Below are 20,723 nucleotides of genomic sequence, written 5' to 3'. Positions count from 1 at the left end.
ATTGTTCGAAAACTATCCGATCTTCGTCGTCTTTTTCAAGATCCTCACGAGTAGACAAAGATTCTACATTTGCGTTCTGAATTTGAGAAAGATTTTGCACACCAATGAGTCTTGTAAATGTTCTTACCCTCTTTCTTCCCTCATTTTAGCAGCGGATCATACATTATACACTATTTGTTAAGTAATAAATAAATTAAAGGATGAAAAATCACCAGAAATTGGTTGATTAAGATGAATACCTCTAGTAAGCCTCTTGGATTCAGCCATTGGAGAGTAAATCATAACGGAAATTGAAAAATACAAACAACATTTTTTTAAGATTTAAATAAAAATAAAATTAGAAAAGAAATCTGAAAATAGGACAGAGATTAGAGATACCTTAATCAAAGGGATTCTTGTTGATTCAATTTTGGATTGAAAAAACAACCAAAATATATGACAAAAAAAATATTTGCAACTTGAATGTTGGAGGAAAATCAGAAAAGATAATCATGAGAGAGAAAAAAAAATTAAATGGGAGAGAGAATTAACATTTTGAAAAGATAAATATGAGAGAAAATGATTATTTTTTTTAAAAAAAGGATATATAGAATTAATTGAAAAAGAGAGATAAAATAGGAAGAAAATTGGGACACATAAATTTTTTAAAATAATGACATTTTTGACATTATTGCTAATATTTATAAAGTATGGATATTTTTACTAAATATGTTACTTATTTTGACTAGTTTACTAATTTTCCCTTAACTAAACCCCACCCAAGTGATAATTCAACTATAATATAAAAATCGTCAGAAACACTACTAAAGCACAATGAAATTATATATTCCTGAAAATGACATCTAAAATTATTCGAGTCCGAATCGAAGCTTCAATTAAATTTAGATTGAGCTGCTTATTTAGGAGGACACTTTCAATATTATTGATTGAATTTAGAAATTTATGATTAAAGGTAAAGAAGTAATACATCCCGAATTAATTCATGCACTTTTTAAAAATATAATTTTATAAATACTTTTGATTTGTTTTAAAACCTTTAATATATTATTTTGAAAAAAAAGTTACCTATGAAGTAACATTACATAATTCAGACGTAAGAATAATTAAGATGAACATACTCTGACTTTTAAGTTTATCGATAATTTTTATTTAGACAGTTGAATGTATGATAATTTACTTCTGTGATATTTTCGCCTCAAATTTTTAAAAACACTCAATTGACAGTATATTTTCTTTTGTTGCATTAATAATATAACGGGTTTATTAATTTGGAGGGGTTTAATTAGTTTTGGGTGGGTAGTGAATTTATTTATAAATTATACTAATAAATTAAATTATAACAAATAGTTGAGTGCCACATATTTTTAAAAAATATTTAAATAGCTTAAACATAAAACCGTTAAATAAGTGGTCAATTTTGAACCAATAGGTGGATGACAAGGGTATTTTGGATCCAATAGGTGGGTGGAAAGAGTATTTTGGAGCCAATAGGTGGATAGAGAGTAATTTTATATCATTTCTAATACTTTGAGGGTATTTTAGGTCCTTTTCCGTTATATTTATAATTAACTTTAGTAAATGGAATATTATTCATTTATATATGTACTTGTTTTGTCCTAAAAATTACTTGATCACATTTATTTATAATCGAAAGTTAGTAAATGGAATATTATTCATTTATATATGTACTTGTTTTGTCCTAAAAATTACTTGGTCACATTTATTTTGTGATTTAAAACTTCTTCACTATATATATATATATAAAATTTACATTATTAATAAGCAGAAAGACCTAATATTAACTTTGAATGACACCATAAATGGACCATTAGTCATAATTAAGGAATCTCATACGTAAACAAACAAAATTTAACATAAAAGGGTTGAGTGTCTTTTTTATCCAAAAATTACTTGATCGCACATATTTTGATCATAATTCAATTTTATTTATTAATAATGAGAAACGTATTTACATGGTCAAATATAAATTAAAATTTCATTAACTTATACTATAATATAAACATAATATTATCTTTGAATGACACCATTATGGACCATTAGTAATAATTAAGTAATCTCATATGTAAACAAACAAAAATTAACACAAAAAGGTTGAGGTTCTAATTGAACAACAATAGTTTGATTAAAAAAATGTGTATTCGGTGTTTAAACCAATTCTAAAAATACATGATACGAATCATAACTTACATTTTTACTGCTAATCATGATTAATTAATAAAAATTATATATTTTATTTTGACTTAACCATAATAAAGTAATACAATTCAATGTAATTATAAGAACGTCAATGATATATTGATATCACATGATAATTAATTTCGATATCACGATTCATAAACAAATTATTATGCCTTATAATCAATTTTTTCCAACTATAAAAAAATTATTATGCCTTATAATCAATTTTTTCCAACTACTCCCTCATCGGAGTGTTCATAAATTGATAAAAATCAAATCAATCATTCAAAGTAGTAAAAAAAATTAAAAATTAAAATATTTCTCAAAAATAATTTTTAAACTAAATAAGTCAAAATAAAAAAAATGAAAAATCGAATTACACCAAATTTTATTTATTAGTACTTTAAAATCGTGACAAGCCGATCTATGTACGCACCATCTTTCACTTCCCCAATGTATGATTTGAAATATGCCCCTAAACTATTCAAAAAGGTCTAAATAACTCGCCATTCAACTTTTGGTCCAAATATGCCCTTATGGACGTTAGTTGTCATGTTGGACATATCCAACTCATTTTTCATTTCTTTAAATGTCACATGGAATTGACATGTCATTTTGGCCTTACCACATAACATTTATATGAAAATGAAAAGATATTCGGACTCATAAACACCTAATCCCACCCATAAAGTAATCCCCTTTTAAATAAATTATCCGACCAATTTTCAACAATTTTGTTTAATTTTTATTTTTTTTAAATTCCAAAAATGAGTAATTGATTAATAAAAAAATAGGAAAATATGAAAAAAGTATAAAATTAACGCCAAAAATTCATATATAATTATAGTAACCTTAAATTCAATTTAAAAACTTTTTTTAAATTTTTTTATTTTTTTCGATATATTTTGAAATGAGTAATTAATTAATAAAAAATATAAAATTAACGCCAAAAATTAAAAAATAAATACAGTAACCTTAAATTCAAAAATTTCAATATTTTTTCAATTTTTAATTTTTTTGACAAATCCCAAAAATTATTTTATTAATAAAAAAATGAAAAAATATAAAAATTACGCAAAAAATTCAGAAATAAAAAATAGGAAAATATGAAAAAAAAAATATCAAATAATTTTTTTTTGAAATTATTTAATTTAAGTTTACTATATTTATTTGTGAATTTTGACGTATATTTTTTATTTTGTTTTCATATTTTTCCCCTTTTATTAAAAAATAACTCATTTTCGGAATTTGCCAAAAAAATATAAAAAAAATTTTAAAAAATTGTAGATTGAAATGTTACTATATTTATTTGTGAAATTTTGGCGTTAATTTATATTTTTTTCATACTTTTCATAAATTTTATTAATAAATTACTCATTTTCGAGATTTATCAAAAAATAAAAAATTTTAAAAAATTGAAATGTTAAATTAAGGTTACTATATTTATTTGTGAATTTTTGGCATTAATTTTATATTTTTTTTAATTTTTTATTCATCAATTACTCATTTTCGGGATTTACCGCAATAATAAAAATTAAACAAAATTGTTAAAAATGGGTCGGATGGTAAATTTAAAAGGAGTTGATTTATGGGTCGGATTAGGTGTTTATGAGTTCAAATATCTTTCCATTTTCATATAAATGTTATGTGGTAAGATCAAAATGACATGTCAATTCCATGTGGCATTTAAAGAAATGAAAAATGAGTTGGATATGTCCAACATGACAATTAACGCTCATAAGGGTATTTTTGGACCAAAAGTTGGACAGCAAGGGCATGACTGAACCAAACTTTAAACGGAGAATATATTACACCTTTTCGAATAGTTTAGAGACATAATTGATACTTTCTCCCTTTCTTAAATACAAATAATTATTTAAAATACTTGTTATAATTTCTAATCATTTTGATATATTTAAAGATAATTTTAACACGATTCAAGTCTCAAATTAGTCTTAAACTCATCTTAAAAATATATTTAGACATAAAGAGTAAAATTTTAGGGGGGGAAACGAACGTAAAGATACATAAAGCAAGAGTGAAGCCACTTAAGAACGAGTCAATTCAAAAAAAATTATATTATTTTATACCAAAGTAAAATTATTTTTTTTTAGATAGATGTTAATTCGAACTTCTTCATATATCGTAGTGAAAATTCTTACTCCGCGACTTCTTCGTTGATTTTACCGTCGAGCAATTATCAGCTGAAGTTGAAGATCCACAAGTGATGAGGTGCATCACAACTCGAGAAGCACTCATTCTACCACTACAAAACTCGATCTCAGCCGTTTGATCTCCAACACTAACTCTCTTCGATCCATCCCCACCGTCCATTCCATCGGAGCTAGACATCGACGGCGGTGGTGGAGACGGAGACGAATCTTCTCTGCTCAGCTCCGTAATCTTATTCTCCTCCTTCCTCCGCTTCTCCTCCGTCTGCGTCGCCGCGTTCGCCGCTGCTGCCGTCGCCGACATGAATTTTCCGGCGATTTCTCTGCCTGATTCACACTTGTACACTAATCTGTACTCTTGCTGAGGATTTTCAAACGAACTCCACGATTGATTCCTCCTCCTCGTCGTCGTAGTCGACGACGAAGAAGAATCACGATTTTCATCCGACGAAGGTGATTTCTGCAATTCCGGTAACGAAATCTCACAAAATCGTGAACTGATTGAAGTTTCTAGAATCTCCGATCCTTTGAGAACGTAATCCTGACCGTTCGTTGGATGAATCAAATCGTTCTCCGATAAATCATGCCAAACATATCCATTTTTATAGCTCCTAATCAATCAATAAATCAAAATCATCAACACTTCATAAAAAAAAAACAAATTGCATCCAAAAATTAAAAAATTTCATCAGAAAAACAGAATTTTATACCGCTTGCAGGACCAGGAGAACAAATAACCCATGCCTTTTCCTCTAAGAAAATTCAATCGATTTATCACATCTAAACATAAAAAAAAAAAATCACAAATCAACACAAAAAAGAAATACTCTTACTTGAAAATTCTAGAAATTAAAATATATTTGATACTACTACCTCGAAGATACAGTCCTTCATCAGAGAAAGAGAGAGGAACTTCGATGAAATGTGGGTGCTCAAGCTGTCCATTTCTAGAGATATAATAGATAACAGGAACACTTTTTATAGCCTTATTGTTAGGTTTTGGTTCAATCCAAATCATGTTTCTCTCTGGAGAATTGTGATTCCATTTCTTCTGGATCAAATTCTCAGTGCTTTTTCTAGCATTCGAGTTCGTTGATACTGCCATTTGATCACTTATTGAATTTTTCGAAACTATAACGATTCTTAGTTGGGATGTGATTTCAACTCAGCGCGCATTGAGTGAGATCTTGAAAAATTGTAAGATTGTTTGATAAGAAATTTTTGTTTGTAGTTTAGCGGGAACAAACAATCTATATATATATATAAAGATTGAGAGTTGGCGGGTTTTTCAAAAAATTAAATTTGAATCCGTGAGAGAGTTGATAAAATCTCTAAGAGTAGAGGGCCCTAAAAAGGGGGAGTTAGATTTGGTGGGATTTGATATGGCGTTAGTTTAAGAAAGAAATACAAAAGGTTTTTTCGAATGTGATCGAAAGATATGTTATATGTATTAAAATGTTACTTAATCTCATGATATTACATATGTTAAAGAATTAAAATTAAAGAATTACGAAAAAGTAAAAAGTCATTCTATTTAATGAACAGAAAAGAAGAATAGGTCAAACCGATTGAAACACAAGGAATATATAAATATATATACACAACTTTATAATAGGTCAAATAAATTGAAAACCATCCATCTTTTTTTTATTCAACGTGGAATCTCAAGTTTAGGCTCCAAAAACTAACCACTTTGTGTTTATTTATAGTATGGTAACTCAATTAACAAGTAATTTATATCAATAAATCACTTTTTTTAAAGTGTATTTTTCTGAGATAACAATTATTAGTTGAATTCTCATTTAAGATATTCAATTCTAGTTTATGAGAGGCCAATTGTTCATGACCATATAAGAAGACAATTCACTCATTTTCATCCGATGTCAAATTACTCTTCAATAATAATAATCGAATTAACGCAAAAGCTAATTAATATATAAGATTTTCCTTAAATATTAATCATTCATAAACAATTATACTCCATTACTAGTGTTAACATAAATAATTTTTGCATTATTAATTTACGTGCTCTCTTTATATCCATCTGACATAATTTGACTCGACAAGACGAAGTAATTGATTTAGCAAGATTTTATGTGTGTAGTGCCAAACACCAACAATTGTTCCGGAAATACATTGAGGAAGTGAGTGAAAAGAAGACCAAAAAAAGCTCAGGGACCAAAGTTCACACCTACCCACACAGACTGAGTATTTTTGAAACTTCCAAATGTTTCCTTTTCCCATAAGTCAAAACCCACTCCCCTGAAATTAGGTTTAGAAAGTCTATTTCACAAGTTATAACTTTTGGATTTTCCTACAGACATTTTCTTGATTCTATACCAAACAAATCAAAATATATATATATATATATATATATATATATATATATATATATATATATAGAGTACGATGTGCGAAGTATTCTGTATTTATAAAAGAAAAGGGGCAAAATTATTTTGTATGAAGGGGTTCATTTGAACTTTTATGAATACAGAATACTTCGTACATCGTACTAATAAAGTGATAATTTAATTTTGGTATCTATTCTATGCTTGTTATTAAATACTATTTATCATCTAACATATTTCTCAAAACATTAAATTTAATATGGTCAAACGATACATAATATTAATATTACTCTATTATTTATTATTTTCTAAGAGGCGCGTCAATTTAATAATGAACAACTATTGTTTAATAGAGGGAGTATCATACATATATTTTTTATATTTTTTTTTTGTTTGATGTGGCTTCTTTTTTTGTGGGTGAGGTATGATTTAAGTAGAATATAATTCAGTAACTTTAATTTAAATTTTATATTTTGTTTTGAAATATTCATTTAATATGTATAAATTATAAATATAAAATTAGAATGTAGTAATTTTATAAGGCTGAAATTTCTTAATCCATATCTAAATATAAGTATTCTATCGCGATGCAAATATATATTACTGATTTAACTACGCAACTCATAATCTATAGATAACACAAAACCTCTTGTTATTGCTTCGAGACTCTCTTCTAACAATATAGAATACTACTATACATAAGGGGAAGTCAAAGGCCACTATAAACTACGTGTGACATTTTTTTAATAACCTAATATCCATCTTCACGAGGTATTGTATAATTTATTAGGCATATTATTGTTTATTTTTTTTGAGTTTAGAAAACAATAAATATCGAAAATTGAATTAAGCCAAACTGATTCGGTTCTTAGATTATAACATAAGGGTAATAGTTATCAATTTTTCACAAAGATTGGTTTTGAAGGAAGTTACTTTAAAGTTTACAACTATACATTTTACATTCGCATTTTTTTAAAATCCAATAGTTTATGCTTTGACAATGATTAATTTATATTAATGACATACTAAGTATGAGATATTTAATCAAGATATCATTTTCACTAGAGTCTTAAACGATCTAGTTAGACAAGGACATAAATACCAAAAATCGAATTGAGCCAAAATAATTTGGTTCTTAGATTTTGACATATGGGTAATGGTTATCAAATTTTTACAAAGATTGATTTCGAAGGAAGTTACTATAAAGATGCAACTATACATTTTTCATTCACACCTTGTAAAATTCAAGAGTTTATACTTTGACAATGATTATCTTATATTAATGACATCCTAAGTGAGAGATATTTAATCAAGATGTCGTTTCATTAGATTATTAAAAGATCTAGTTAGACATGAACATAAATATCGAAAATGAATTAAGCCAAACTAATTCAGTTTGTAGATTATGACATAAAGGCATTGGTTATAAAATTTTCACAAAGATTAATTTTGAAGGAAGTTACTATAAAGACGCAACTCTTCGTTTTCTATTCACAGATTTTTAAACCCAACATTTTATGCTTTGACAATGATTAACTTATATTAATGACATCCTAAGTATGACATATTTAATCAAGATGTCATTTTCACTAGATTCTTAAAAGATCTAGTTAGACAGGGACATAAGTATCAAAAATCAAATAAAGCCAAACTAATTTGGTTCTTAGATTTTGACGTACGGGCAATGGTTATCAAATTTTCACAATGATTGATTTAAAAGGAAGTTACTATAAAGATGCAACTATACTTTTTCATTTACACCTTGTAAAATTCAACAGTTTATACTTTGACAATGATTATCTTATATTAATGACATCCTAAGTGAGAGATATTTAATCAAGAAGCGTTTCATTAGATTCTTAAAAGATCTAGTTAGACATGAACATAAATATCAAAAATGAATTAAGCCAAACTAATTCGGTTTGTAGATTATGACGTAAAGGCAATGGTTATCAAATTTTCACAAAGATTGGTTTTGAAGGAAGTTACTATAAAGACGCAACTCTTCATTTTCTATTCACACATTTTTAAACCAAATATTTTATGTTTTGACAATGATTAACTTATATTAATGACATCCTAAGTATGACATATTTAATCAAAATGTCGTTTTCACTAGATTCTTAAAAGATCTAGTTAGACAGGGACATAAGCATCAAAAATCAAATTAAGCCAAACTAATTTGGTTCTTAGATTTTGACGTACGGGCAAGGGTTATCAAATTTTCACAAAGATTGATTTAAAAGGAAGTTAATATAAAGATACAACTATACTTTTTCATTTACACATTTTAAAACCCAACAGTTTATGCTTTGACAATGATTATCTTATATAATGACATCCTAAGTGAGAGATATTTAATCAAGATGATCTAGTTAGACATGAACATAAATATCAAAAATCGAATTAAGCCAAAATAATTCGGTTTTAGATTTTGACATATGGGTAATGGTTATCAAATTCTCACAAAGATCGATTTCGAAGGAAGTTACTATAAAGATGCAACTATACATTTTTCATTCACACCTTGTAAAATCCAACAGTTTCTGTTTTGACAATGATTATCTTATATTAATGACTTCGTAATTGAGAGATATTTAATCAAGATATCGTTTCATTAGATTCTTAAAAGATCTAGTTAGACATGAACATAAATATCAAAAATGAATTGAGCCAAACTAATTCGGTTTGTAGATTATGACATAAGGGCAATGGTTATCAAATTTTCACAAAGATTGATTTTGAAGGAAGTTACTATAAAGATTCAACTATACTTTTTCAGTTACACATTTTAAAACCCAACAATTTACGCTTTGACAATGATTATTTTATAATGACATCCTAAGTGAGAGATAATTAATAAAGATGATCTAGTTAGACATGAACATAAATATCAAAAATCGAATTAAGCCAAACTAATTCGGTTCGTAGATTATGACATAAGGGCAATGGTTATCAAATTTTCATAAAGATTGGTTTTGAAGAAAGTAACTATAAAGTCGCAATTCTTCATTTTCCATTCACACCTTTTAAAATCTAACAATTTATACTTTGACAATGAGGAAGTGAGTGAAAAAGAAGACCAAAAAAAGCTCACGGACCAAAGTTCACACCCACCCACACAGACTGAATTTCTATTTTGAAACTTCCAAATGTTTCCCTTTCCCATAAGTCAAAACCCACTCCCCTGAAATTAGGTTTAGAAAGTCTATTTCACAAGTTACAACTTTTGGATTTTCCTACAAACATTTTCTGGATTTTATACCAAACAAATCAAAATAAATAAATAAATAAATAAATATATATATATATATAGTACAATGTACGAAGTATTCTTTATTTATAAAAGTAGGGACAAAATTATTTTGTATGAAGGGGTTCATTTGAACTCTTTTCGGCGGGAAATGATATTATTTATACATAGTTAAAATAAGTTTATATGTCTATATAGTAGATGTCAAATCTCATTCTGCTATCTATTTCTACAAATTTTAAATATTTTTGTCGAAAATCCTATTCAAGAGAGTGTATGTAGCTAGAGTGGATATATATATATATATGTCCTCGGAATTGATTTACTATTTATTTTTTCTAGCTAAAACACACAGATTATACATTATTGATAAACCTATTTTTGTCACTATACTAAAAGTAGTTATTCAATAATATTTGTCCGGTTTAGAAAATAAAGTGATAATTTAATTTTGGGAAAAGGGTCAAATATGCCCCTAAACTATTCGAAAAGGTTTAGATATACCCTCCGTTTAAAGTTTGGTCCATTTATACCCTCGCCGTCCAACTTTTGGTCTACATATGCCCTTTTGGGCATTAGTTGGCCAACTCGGAATATCCAACTCATTTTAGTTTTATTTAAATGCCAAATAGATTTTCCACGTCATTTTTATGTATTATCACTTGAATTTATATTCAAGGGAAAAGGGTCAAATATGCCCCTAAACTATTCGAAAGGTCTAGATATACCCCCATTTAAAGTTTGGTTAATTTATACCCTCGCGTCCAACTTTTGGTCTACATATGCCCTTATGGGTGTTAGTTGGTCAACTCGAAATATCCAACTCATTTTATTTTTCTTTAAATGTCAAATGGGATTTCACATCATTTATATATATATATATATATATATATATTATCACTTGACATTTATATTAAAAGAGAGAAGGGTCACTTATGCCCTAACTATTCGACCCAATTTTAAAACACATATACGACCGTCTTTTAAATGGTTCAATTATGCCCCTAACCCGACTCATATATGTGTGAATTATTCTATTATTTACATCATCGTCGCATGTTGCAGCTTGCAGTTGTGTCTGTAACGTTGTTGCGGTGAATTCCTCCGCTCTAGTCCTTGCCTGCCAGGTTTGCGCCTCCAGCTCTGTGTTGCGCCAAAACGCTTTTCAAACCTCGACTTCCTTTTCCTTCAGTTGTCGTGCCATTGATTCCTCGGCGGTTTCAATCAGAGCACGATAGTGTTCGCCATTTAAATGGTTCAATTATGCCCTAATCCGACCCATATAGGGTATTTGAAAAAAGGGGTCGGGTTGTATAGATTATTTAAAAGACGGGTCGTATATGTGTTTTAAAATTAGGTCGGATAGTTAGGGGCATAAAAGATCCCTTTCTCTTTTAATATAAATGTCAAGTAATAATATATAAAAATGATGTGAAAAATCCATTTGACATTTAAAGAAAAGTAAAATGAGTTGGATATTTCGAATTGACCAACTAACACCCATAAGGGCATATGTAGATCAAAAGTTGAAAGGCGAGGGTATAAATTGACCAAACTTTAAACGGGGTATATCTAGACCTTTTTGAATAGGTTAGGGGCATATTTGACCCTTTTCCCTTGAATATAAATTCAAGTGATAATACATAAAAATGACGTGGAAAATTCATTTGGCATTTAAATAAAAGTAAAATGAGTTGGATATTTCGAGTTGGCCAACTAACGCCGAAAAGGGCGTATGTAGACCAAAAGTTGGATGGCGAGGGTATAAATGGACCAAACTTTAAACTGGGGTATATCTAAACCTTTTCGAATAGTTTAGGGGCATATTTGACCCTTCTCCCTTTAATTTTTGTATCTATTCTATGCTTGTCATTCAATACTATTTATCATCTAACACATTTCCTAAAGTATTAAATTTAATATGATCAAACGATACATAATATTAATATTACTCTATTATTTATTATTTCTTAAGAGGTGCGTCTATTTAATAATGAACAACTATTTTGTTTAATAGAGAGAGTATCATACATATATTTTTTATATTTTTTTTTGTTTGATGTGGCTTCTTTTTTTGTGTGAGGTGTGATTAAAGTAGAATATAATTCAGTAACTTTAATTTAAATTTTATATTTTGTTTTAAAATGTTCATTCAACATTTATAAATTATAAATATAAAATTGGAATTTAGTAATTTTAGAAGGCTGAAATTTCTTAATTCATATTTAAATATAAGCATTCTATCGCGATACAAATATATATTACTGATTTAACTTACGCAACTCATACTCTATAGATAACACAAAACCTCTTGCTATTGCTTTGAGACTCTCTTCTAACAATATAGAATACTACCATCTTCACGAGGTATTGTACAATTTATTAGGCATATTATTGTTTATTTTTTTGAGTTTAGAAAACAATAAATATCAAAAATCGAATTAAGCCAAACTAATTCGATTCTTAGATTATAACATAAGGGCAATGGTTATCAATTTTTCACAAAGATTGGTTTTGAAGGAAGTTACTATAAAGTTACAACTACACATTTTACATTCACACCTTTTACAACCCAATAGTTTATGCTTTGACAATGATTAATTATATTAATGACATCTTAAGTATGAGATATTTAATCAAGATATCGTTTTCACTAAAGTCTTAAAAGATCTAGTTAGACATGGACATCAATACCAAAAATCGAATTAAGCCAAAATATTTCGGTTCTTAGATTTTGACATATGGGTAACGGTTATCAAATTTTTACAAAGATTGATTTCGAAGGAAGTTACTATAAAGATGCAACTATACATTTTTCATTCACACCTTGTAAAACCCAATAGTTTATGCTTTGACAATGATTATCTTATATTAATGATATCCTAAGTGAGAGATATTTAATCAAGATGTCGTTTCATTAGATTCTTACACGATCTAGTTAGACATGAACATAAATATCAAAAATGAATTAAGCCAAACTAATTCGGTTTGTAGATTATGACATAAGGGCAATGGTTATCAAATTTTCACAAAGATTGGTTTTGAAGAAAGTTACTATAAAGACGCAACTCTTCGTTTTCTATTCACACATTTTTAAACCCAACATTTTATGCTTTGACAATGATTAACTTATATTAATGACATCCTAAGTATGACATATTTAATCAAGATGTCGTTTTCACTAGATTCATAAAAGATCTAGTTAGACAGGGACATAAGTATCAAAAATCAAATTAAGCCAAACTAAATTTGGTTCATAGATTTTGACATACGGGCAATAATTATCAAATTTTCACAAAGATTGATTTCGAAGGAAGTTACTATAAAGATGCAACTATACTTTTTCATTTAAAATCCAACAGTTTATGCTTTTACAATAATTATCTTATAATGACATCCTAAGTGAGAGATATTTAATCAAGATGATCTAGTTAGACATTAAAATAAATATCAAAAATCGAATTAAGCTAAACTAATTCGGTTAGTAGATTATGACATAAGGGCAATGGTTATCAAATTTTCATAAGGATTGGTTTTGAAGGAAGTAACTATAAAGTCGCAACTCTTTATTTTTCATTCGCACCTTTTAAAACCATAACAATTTATACTTTAACAATGATTAACTTATATTAATGACATCCTAAGTATGAGATATTTAATCAAGATATCGTTTTCACTAGATTCTTAAAAGATCTAGTTAGACATGGACATAAATATCAAAAATCGAATTAAGCCAAACTAATTCAGTTCTTAGATTTTGACGTATGGGCAATGGTTATCAAATTTTCACAAAGTTTTATTTCGAAGGAAGTTACTATAGAAATGCAACTATTCTATTTCATTTACACATTTCAAAACCCAACAATTTATGCTTTGACAATAATTATCTTATAATGACATCCTAAGTGAGAGATATTTAATCAAGATGTCGCTTTCATTAGATTCTTAAAAGATCTAGTTAGACATGAACATAAATATCAAAAATCGAAAGACAAACTAATTCGGTTCTTCGATTAATATTACGTAAGGGCAATGTTTCTCAAATTTTACTCTGCTTAGTGAATGCTTTCAAAACCAATTTGTTATCGTTCACCCTAGGGTATAAATGTAACTTGGTATGTGGAAGATTGTTTTTTTAAATATTTTTTTTTTGCGATAAAGTTCGTAGAGTTTGGTTTGATATTTTTTTTTAAAAAAAATAATCAAAGTCAATTCGATACGATCTTTAAAGAATATAAGCAACACGACTCGTAATTATACCAACATGGGTTAGGGTACAGTAATTGGACTTCTCCATCCTTATAAATCAAAAGTCTTGAGTTTGAGGCATAAATATGGAAAAAATCATGTTATGAGTGTCCCATCTAAATAAACCCTATAGTATACAATTCGAAATATGAACTCAATACGCTAAGTAAAAAATACAAAAATAAAAAGACTCAGTAATAATTCACTTGTGCACACCTTTATTGAAATGATTATACACTATCCTGAACAAACCAAAGAACAATTGAAACATAACAAACTATTAGATGTTAAAATAACAAACAAACCAAAAGAACAATTGAAACATAACAAACCATTAGGTGAACAAAAAAAAGAAATTGAAAACCTTAATAACTTTACCTAAAATTATATATTTATGTTAAAAAATTCATTGATATGACTAAATAATTAACTCAAATCCAATAAGTTCTTTTCTAATTTAAAATTCATAAATTCTAAATTTTAAATTAGTCTCGGCCTCAATGCACCCTTAACTATATTGATGTCTCATGTTCATGTTTTGAGTATGAAAAAAGTTCACGTAAAAAGTGCTTCTCCCTTTTAGATGAAATGAGACTCCTGCCTTGTTTATTTTTACTTAATGAAGACAAACTTTTTATTTATACATTTGTCGGTTTCATAGTAAAGTCTTACTTATTTGTACGCGGCAAGTCTACTTGCTTGTTACTACTATGAACTAGTAAAATTTTGTTGTGTTTTGTTTTAAAGTTGTTCGAATTCTTCACAATTGATGTCATACGCAAACATAATATGATTGTTGATGTAGGATTTGTATTTTATACGGAATTCAATCTACTATTTTGGATATATCTTAACAATTTTAAATCACACAGTTAAAAGATATATTTATCCTTTTTACCTTAATAGAATTCTCACGGAAAATGCTTGATATAAAGCTTTCAAGGCTTTATATGCAAATACTGAACCTATAAACCTGTTGAATTAATATATTAGCCCCTTTTACCTTAATAAAATCCTCAAAAATATAATGTAAATCTTAACGGATAATCAAAAATTTTAATTAATTTTTTCAACGCTTCAGTGCAAATATCAAACTTATACACCTATTAAATAAACAATGTTATAGCTCGAAATTGGTGCCGCCAGAAAAATCAAATATTTAAGTCAGAATTTATTATTGGCAGAGAAAATAAGTGGTGAACCTTTGTACAACAAAGCAAACAATTCAATAAAATAACCTGCCCATAACTCATACTCCCTCCATTCACATTTTTATATAATATAGTTTGATTCGATAAAATTTTTAAGATAAAAAAAATAAAAATTTAAATTTTAAAAGAAATAATAAATATTTACGTAATTATATATCATTTCATTATAATATATTTTCCTTTTTAGAACTGACTATAAATTAAGACTAACTCTTTCTTTTTTGTGACATAACCCCAAATAATGGATTCTTGGTTCATCATTTTTCTTATTACTCTCATCTTTCTGTTTAATTTCTTATTTTTGTTCTTCTCAAATTCCAAAACTAAGAAAAAACTCCCACCAGGACCTTTTTCATTTCCATTTATTGGAAATTTACCATTATTGATAAATAAATCTTTATATGATATTGAAATTATATTACAAAAACTCATACCTAAATATGGTCCTATTATTACCCTCAAAATAGGTACTACTATTTCTATTTTTATTAGTAGCCACTCTTTAGCCTACAAGTCTCTAATCCAACTCGGTGCTCGATGCTCCGATCGTCCACTCGAATCACCAACCAGTCTCCTTTTAAGTAGCAATCAACGAACCATCAATACCGCCTCGTATGGACCTACGTGGCGGGTGCTACGTAGGAACCTTAGGGCGGAAATGTTACGTACCACGTCCCAATCAAAATTTCGAGTTGATTGGGCATTAAATATCCTTGTTCAAAAGATAAATCATGAATCTGACTCTAAAACGGGAGTGATTTTACTTGATCATATAAAGCACGCCATCTTTAGTCTTCTTGCATTCATGTGCTTCGGTGAAAAGCTTGACGATGTTCAAATCAATCAAATTATGGATGTACAACATCGTGCACTTTTAGCTACGATACGATTCAAAATACTTGACATTTTCCCTAGAGTCGGGAAATTGATCTTCAGAAACCGTTGGAAGGAGCTCATTGCACTACGAAAAGAGGTGGATAGCGTATTCACACCCCTAATTGAACGTAGAATAAAGTACAAAATCGAAAGATTCAACTCAGGAGTTCGTCAAGAGGAAGAGGAAACGGTTTCCTACATCGATACGTTGCTGAATTTGGAACTACCAGAGGAGAAGAGGAGAGTAACTAACGAAGAGATTGTTACGCTCTGTGTTGAGTTCCTCGGGGCAGCTAGCGATACAACATCCAGCGCGTTGCAGTGGATAATGGCGTACTTGGTTAAGTACCCTGCGATTCAGGAAAAGGTGTATGAAGAAATTGTGAAAGCAGAGGATTCGATGAAATTGTACTATTTAAAAGCAGTGATCCTGGAATGTTTAAGGATTCATCCACCATCGCATTTTCTGTTACCACATAGAGTAACAGAGGAAATGGAATTGAATGGGTACGCGTTACCAAAGAACGCAATAATCTATTTCATGGCGAGAGAGATGGGATTAGACCCGAACGTGTGGGAGGATCCGATGGAATTTAGACCAGAGAGGTTCTTGGTGGATGACGAGACGTTTGATATAAGAGGAAGCAGAGAGATCAAGATGATGCCATTCGGCGTAGGGAGGAGAATATGTCCGGGCTATGACTTTGCTATGTTTCATTTAGAATACTTCGTTGCTAACTTGATTCGGTGTTTCGAGTGGAAGACTGTGGAGGGAGACGACGTTGATTTAACGGAGAGGTTAGATTTTACCTTCACTATGAAGAATCCACTGCGAGCTCGCATCAGCCCCAGGCAGAATTGATTGCTTGCTATATGTAATTTTATTATCTGTTAAAGCTTCACTGACATATTAGAATAACTAGTTTTGTGGCATCCGTTAGCTATTAGAAAACTTCTTATTTGCTACGGACCTTGAGGAGACGTGCATAATCATAGCAACGAGCGTAAACACTTGCATTAGTAACAACAAACTTTTGTGTCTAAACAATGGGGCATAGTTCTCCAGTTGTGTGCAATCAAAAAAACCGGTGCCTGCATCAACTTTCCATGATATGGTCTTGAAAAAATGTGAGACATCAAAAGCTTTTCCATGTTATTCTGATAATCATGTGCAATATGTCAACTCTGACATGGTTTTTCGATTATGCCAATATACTCGCTTCCTCCATCGTACCATGTACTGAGATGCTCTCCGCTGTAGGTGATGGTAAATAGTAACATCAGATTCATTGAAGGTTTATGCTCAAGACCCTTCCGTTAAGTATAAAAATATAGGCACAATCTCGATGAACGTGTGATTATGTGCTAAATGAAACTCCAAGGAACTGCTGAAGTGTCAGATGCATCAGTACCTAAATGTTGCCACTCAAGACCACAAAGGTGTTCACCCCGCCATTTAACTACTGGTGAGGAATAAGAATAAGGTTGAAGAGTCATGCCCCAGCCATAATCGTTGTTTGGCGAAAGGCTGTATAGAGCCCCTTTGAAATATTGCATACAGAAGTATATGCATACTGCAATTTTGGAAACAAGAAGGGATCTTTTGATACATGTTCTCCAAACATCCTTCATCTCTACGACTCCAAAAACAACAGAGATGTCATCCAGCACATCATCTCTGTTGACTAGAATATTGGGAAATATATCATCATCAAGATATGGACCAGGATCAAAGACAAGATACAACGAAGTTGGCTTTAATACATGAACACCAACATAGCAAGCAAGAGCACATCATCTTTGTGGACGAAAATATTGGGAAACTGCTCCGAATATCATGCAGCAAATGCCTCAAGCAACCCCTGTATTTTCTCCGCCTTGCCCAATTCTCTCGATTTTGACAAGAAGAAACCAGGAAGACATAGGTCATGTCCTTTACCAACCCAAATGAAAGAATCCCACTTGACATAATGAAGTTATTATGATCTAAGTTGTCCGAAGCGAGACAAAATACAGAGTTTCTTGTAACTCTAAGAAACATGGTAAGTAAACGAGAGCCAGGATCAAATGGAAATGCTAATCTGAATTGATCAGGTGAAACAGGACCAAGCCTACTAAAGAAAGGCGAATCGACTGTGAGGAGCTTTCCCGCTATGAAAACGAATAAACAATTTATCTACCAAATGATCCCAACCCGCAAGTTGAGCCAACGATACCATTACTAGATGGAACTCAGTGAAAGCACCAATGTAACAAACTCAATAAAACTAAAACAACTGATAGATATATTTCACTAACTTGATTTGGCTAAAAATACAATTGCCGCTAAAGGTCATTTTTGTTTTAGTGTAAACCGCCACTAAAACAAATAATGATCGCCCTAAATATAGGTAGTCAGAGAAGCTAAAACAAATAACTCACTGCTAAAGGTAAGAAATAGGGACAACTAAAACCAATAACAGTCGCTGCTAAAGGACAAGTGTAGTGACAACTTAAATTGCCACTTAAACCAATAACAGTCGCCACTAAAGGACAATTATAGTGGCAACTAAAATCAATAACAGTCGCCGCTAAAGGACAATTTTAGTGGACAACTTAAACCGCCGCTAAAACAAATAACAATCGCCGCTAAAAGTAAGTTTTAGAAGCAACAAAAACCGCCACTAAAACAAATAAAAGTCGCCTTGAAAGATAAGTATTTGTAGCAACTAAAACCGCCACTAAATAAAATACATGTCGGTGCTAAAGGTCATTCGTGGCAACTAAAGCTGCCACAAAATCAAATAAAAGTCACCGCTAAATGGTCGGTTTTAGTAGCAACTTAAAACCGTCACTAAAATAAATAATGGTGACCGCTAAAGGTATGTTTTACTAGCAACTAAACCCGCCAGTATAACAAATTACAGTCGCCGCTAAATATCAATTTAGGCAACTTAAACCGACACTAAAACCAATATTTCTCGCTGCAAAAGGTAAGTTTTAGTAACAACTAAAACCGCCACTAAATCATATAAAAGTCACTGCTAAAGAAATGTTTTAGTGGCAACTTAAACAGCCACTAAAACAAATAATAGTCCCCGCTAAAGGTAAGTAGTGGTAATTAAAACTGCCACTAATCAGATAAAGTCGCCGTTAAAGATCAGTTTTAGTAGCATTTAAAGACAACCATTAAAATTGATAAAGGTTTACGCTAAAGATTGGTTTTTGTGGCAACTAAGACCGCCACTAAGTCAAGTAAAAGTCGCCGTTAAGACTTTGTTTTTTGTGAGTCTTGAAGGTAATTGCACAATTAAATTTCAACATGAGAAGAAAAGAGAGTGAGAAACTATAAATGAAGGATAATAAAAATGCTAGAGTATATCATCTACTTACCTTTAGTGAATAAAATATAAATTAATTTCAGCATTTTCTATTTTATAATTCAACTTTTTAAGATATAGAAAATTAATAATAATAATAAAAAACAAACGTGCAATGCACGTTCCCAAAAACTAATATCGTAATAAAATGGTTCGCCATCTTTGACAAGATATGGCTGGAAGCAAGATTAAGATGGTTCGGTCAGGTGAAGAGGAAATAGAAAAATGTCCTAGTAAGGAAGTGTGAGAGGTTGGCAGTGGCGGGCATTAGAGGCCAGCCAAAGAAGTAATGGAGTAAGGTTATTAGATAGGGCATGACTTAGCGAAGACATGACCTTAGAAATGAGGTTATGAAGATCGAGAATTAGGGTTCAAGGTTATTAAATACTCGAGCATTGTTGTCTCCTTGTATTCCCTAAGCATTGGAACTAATCTCGTAATTTTTTGCCCTTCAATTTCTGTTAATGAAAAAAAGGTCAAATATACCTGTGTACTATCATGAATAGTTTAAATATACTCTTCGTTATATTTTTTGAGTCATATATAACTTTGTACTATTATATTTAGGAACAAATTTACTTATATTAGATACAAAGCTCAATTTTAGCAAGTTTTGTTCTATGCCATAATTTGTTCGAAGCTTGACTTGTGTTCTCCATTAAAATAATAGAAAATTTATTTAACATTGTAAAGAGATATATATTTGGATTGAAAGTATAATGTGAATGGTATATTCGATCCAAAAATATAACGAAGGGTATTTTGAACAATTTCTGACAATATAGGAATATATGTGACTCTTTTCATTCATAGCTTGTTAGCTTATTTGTAAATTACATTATCTCATTATAGATTCTTCTTGTAAATCTCGAATAAAATATTATCGTCAATCCCATTAAATATATCAAAATGACTAGGAATATAAACAAATATTTTAAATGATTATTTTGGATTTGAGAAACAATTTTCAACTGTGGAACAAATCCCACATTTGGGAAGGGATTTTAAAATTCTTAGGTTAATACAAAACAAATCCAATTTGATACAACTCAATTTTT

General features: G+C 29.7%; 2 protein-coding genes across 3 annotated transcripts; one reads left to right on the top strand and one right to left on the bottom strand.

Moving 5' to 3' along the window:
- Nucleotides 1–4,252: 4,252 nt before the first annotated feature.
- On the bottom strand, nt 4,253–5,719 carry LOC101265018 (protein SOSEKI 5-like). 2 transcript variants are annotated; one of them, XM_004236712.5, is made up of 3 exons: nt 5,244–5,719; nt 5,081–5,150; nt 4,253–4,981 (listed from the first exon to the last, which is right to left on the bottom strand). In XM_004236712.5, the coding sequence occupies exons 1-3, from the start codon at nt 5,473–5,475 to the stop codon at nt 4,336–4,338; spliced, it is 948 nt and encodes a 315-aa protein (XP_004236760.1). In that variant the 5' UTR covers nt 5,476–5,719; the 3' UTR covers nt 4,253–4,335. The 2 variants fall into 2 exon arrangements, with proteins under 2 accessions (XP_004236760.1, XP_025886393.1); XM_026030608.2 differs by having other exon boundaries at nt 5,241–5,606.
- Nucleotides 5,720–15,648: 9,929 nt separating this feature from the next.
- On the top strand, nt 15,649–17,414 carry LOC101265325 (cytochrome P450 89A9-like). Its single transcript, XM_004236713.5, has one exon. It carries the CDS (start codon nt 15,672–15,674, stop codon nt 17,166–17,168), a length of 1,497 nt encoding a protein of 498 aa, XP_004236761.1. The 5' UTR covers nt 15,649–15,671; the 3' UTR covers nt 17,169–17,414.
- The last annotated feature ends 3,309 nt before the right edge of the window (nt 17,415–20,723 follow it).

Source organism: Solanum lycopersicum, chromosome 4 (genome assembly GCF_036512215.1).
Source record: "Solanum lycopersicum chromosome 4, SLM_r2.1".
NCBI lineage: Eukaryota > Viridiplantae > Streptophyta > Magnoliopsida > Solanales > Solanaceae > Solanum > Solanum lycopersicum.
This window is presented reverse-complemented; position numbering and strand designations above follow the sequence as displayed.